Source organism: Penaeus vannamei, chromosome 23, assembly GCF_042767895.1.
Source record: "Penaeus vannamei isolate JL-2024 chromosome 23, ASM4276789v1, whole genome shotgun sequence".
NCBI lineage: Eukaryota > Metazoa > Arthropoda > Malacostraca > Decapoda > Penaeidae > Penaeus > Penaeus vannamei.
The window spans coordinates 933,724-936,223 of record NC_091571.1 but is presented as its reverse complement, the minus strand read 5'-3'; the positions used below and the strand labels follow the sequence as shown (position 1 = coordinate 936,223).

Genomic DNA, 2,500 nt, shown 5'->3' with positions numbered 1-2,500 from the left:
CGATGAAAAAGATGATAATTTGCAATCGTAATATAATTGGTGATAATGATAAAAATGGTAATGATATTGATAGTGATGACGTAGGAATGTACTGATGATAATGCATGTGATTGTGGCATTGGAAGACCCTGTCATGAAAACTAAAACAATAGTAAAAATGCCAATGACAATACCAGTGTGAGGGAGAGTTAGAAGCAAGGCAGTAGCATAGCAGTGATAGCAATACCAGATACCAATATTATCAGCTGTTGCAAGAATGATACTAACATCAACACCAACATTAGTAAATTCCCCGATAAAACGCAGGGAAATAAAGGAGAAATTTTATTATGATAATATTAACAGTAATTGTAATGAGGATGATGATGATTAGGATAATGGTAATAGTACTAATACTAATGATTATGATATGATAACAACGATGGTAATAACAATAAAGATAATAATTATGATAGCAATAGTATATACTAATAGATGATTATAATAATAATGATAATATTGATACCAATAACAGTAATACTAATGATTATATTAATAATAATATTGAAGGCGACGATGATCATATTGTAACAACTACTACTATTACTATTACTAATATTATTATATTATTACTATATTATTATACTATTATTATTACTATTACTATTATATACTATTACTACAACTGTTACTAATGATAATGAAAACGATAATAACACACATCGAAAAGAAAGGTCAGAAGAGGCAGACTAAGCCCCTCGGCCCTCTGAGAACCCTGCCCCTGTGGACTGTGCTAAGGACTGGGGATCCTAATAGAGGTTTCGGAAATGTTGGTCCCGCAGGCACGGCAGCACGGGCAGCCGACGGTCCGCGTTGGCAAGGAAGCTCAGCAGGGGTTCCGTGCAGGACTCCTCCCACGCCTCCGTCGACGCCCACTCCCAGCACTCCAACAATCCTGCGAAGGTCAGTGTCCCCCTAGGGCGTGTTTGTTTCCGCGTCCTGTGGCCTTTGTGGGTGTGCTTTGGTTAGATCTAAGAGGGAAGGTTGGGGTGGGGGGGTGAGGGGGAGGTCAGGGGGAAGGGGAGACGGTTGGGGGTGGGGGGTGGGGGGGAGGTTCTTTGTGTCTTTCCTATGGATTCTTTTCCTTCAGGATATTCATCCATTTGCTCCTGCGACCCTAGAGTCTAGCGCGTCCTTCTGGCGGCTCTTGGTCCTCCGGTTCACTCACACGGAGAGTGTTCCACTGGCGCGTTGAGTGTTCAGAGACGGTCATGCTCAACGGAGAGATTCGCTTTTATGAAATGTATTTTATGAAATGTATACATGTATATATATGTATACATACATATACATACACACACACACACACGCACACACACACACACACACACACACACACACACACACACACACACACACCCATATATATATATATATATATATATATATATATATATATATATATATATATATATATATATATATATATATATATATATATATATATATATGATACGCTTACAGAGGGCCAATACCTTCGTGCCCCACCAGCCTGTGCCGAGCGCCCGATGGCCAGCGGCAGAAAGAGAGCGCTGTGTTGAGGACCAAACTCGGTGCTCGACGGTCGTGCTGCAATTAGGAAATGAAAGAGCAGTGGATGCTGGGGATATGTAGAGTATTCTCACATCCGACATGCATATGGGAATGGGTTTCACTTGGATTGATGCATAATGACATGATATTTCACACAAACACACACATATAGATACACACATACATACATTTGCTCACTCATTCATATTCTTAAATACGCATGTATATCTATATTTGTATCTATATCTATATCTATCTATCTATATGCACACACACACACTAACACACACACACACACACACACATACACACACACACACACACACACACACACACACACACACACACACACACACACACACACACACACACACACACACACATATATATATATATATATATATATATATATATATATATATATATATATATATATATATATATATATATATATATATATATATATATCTGCCTATTGTGTATGTATCTATTTCTTTCTTTGCCTTTTTTTCATCTAGGAAGATAACAGACTCTTCATTTCACCCCCGAACTCCGAGCAAACATCCCTCTCCCTCCCTCCCTCCTTCCCTCCCTCCCTCCCTATATCTCCCCAGGTTTCCTCTCCTTTCTGCTTCCCTTCCCTTCCCTTCTTCCAATATTCATTCGTTCCAATAGATTTATAGCCCATGAGTTGAGATCTTTTTTTGTCTTTTTTTTTTTTTTGCTTTTTCTTTCCTTCTTTCTGTCCGATTGCCTGTCCTTTTGATTATGTGTTTGTTTGTCTCCCTCTATCCCCTCTCCACATCATTTTTTTTTCTCTCTCATTCTCTCCTTTTTCTCTTCCTGTCTTCCTCTCTCCCATTTTTTTTTTTTTTTTTTTTTATCTTCCTGTAACTTTCTCTCTTTTTTTTCTCTTCTTGTCATCCTC

The 2,500-nt window shown here is 38.5% G+C and overlaps 1 protein-coding gene across 1 annotated transcript in view; it reads left to right on the top strand.

Annotated features, from left to right (window-relative positions):
• LOC113804678 (regulator of G-protein signaling 7-binding protein) overlaps positions 1-2,500 on the top strand; it is a gene marked incomplete in the record, with an annotated part of 435,257 nt that overhangs the window by 2,239 nt on the left and 430,518 nt on the right. Inside the window, 1 exon segment of the mRNA XM_070137564.1 lies at positions 822-942. Coding sequence (XP_069993665.1) covers positions 822-942 — 121 coding nt within the window.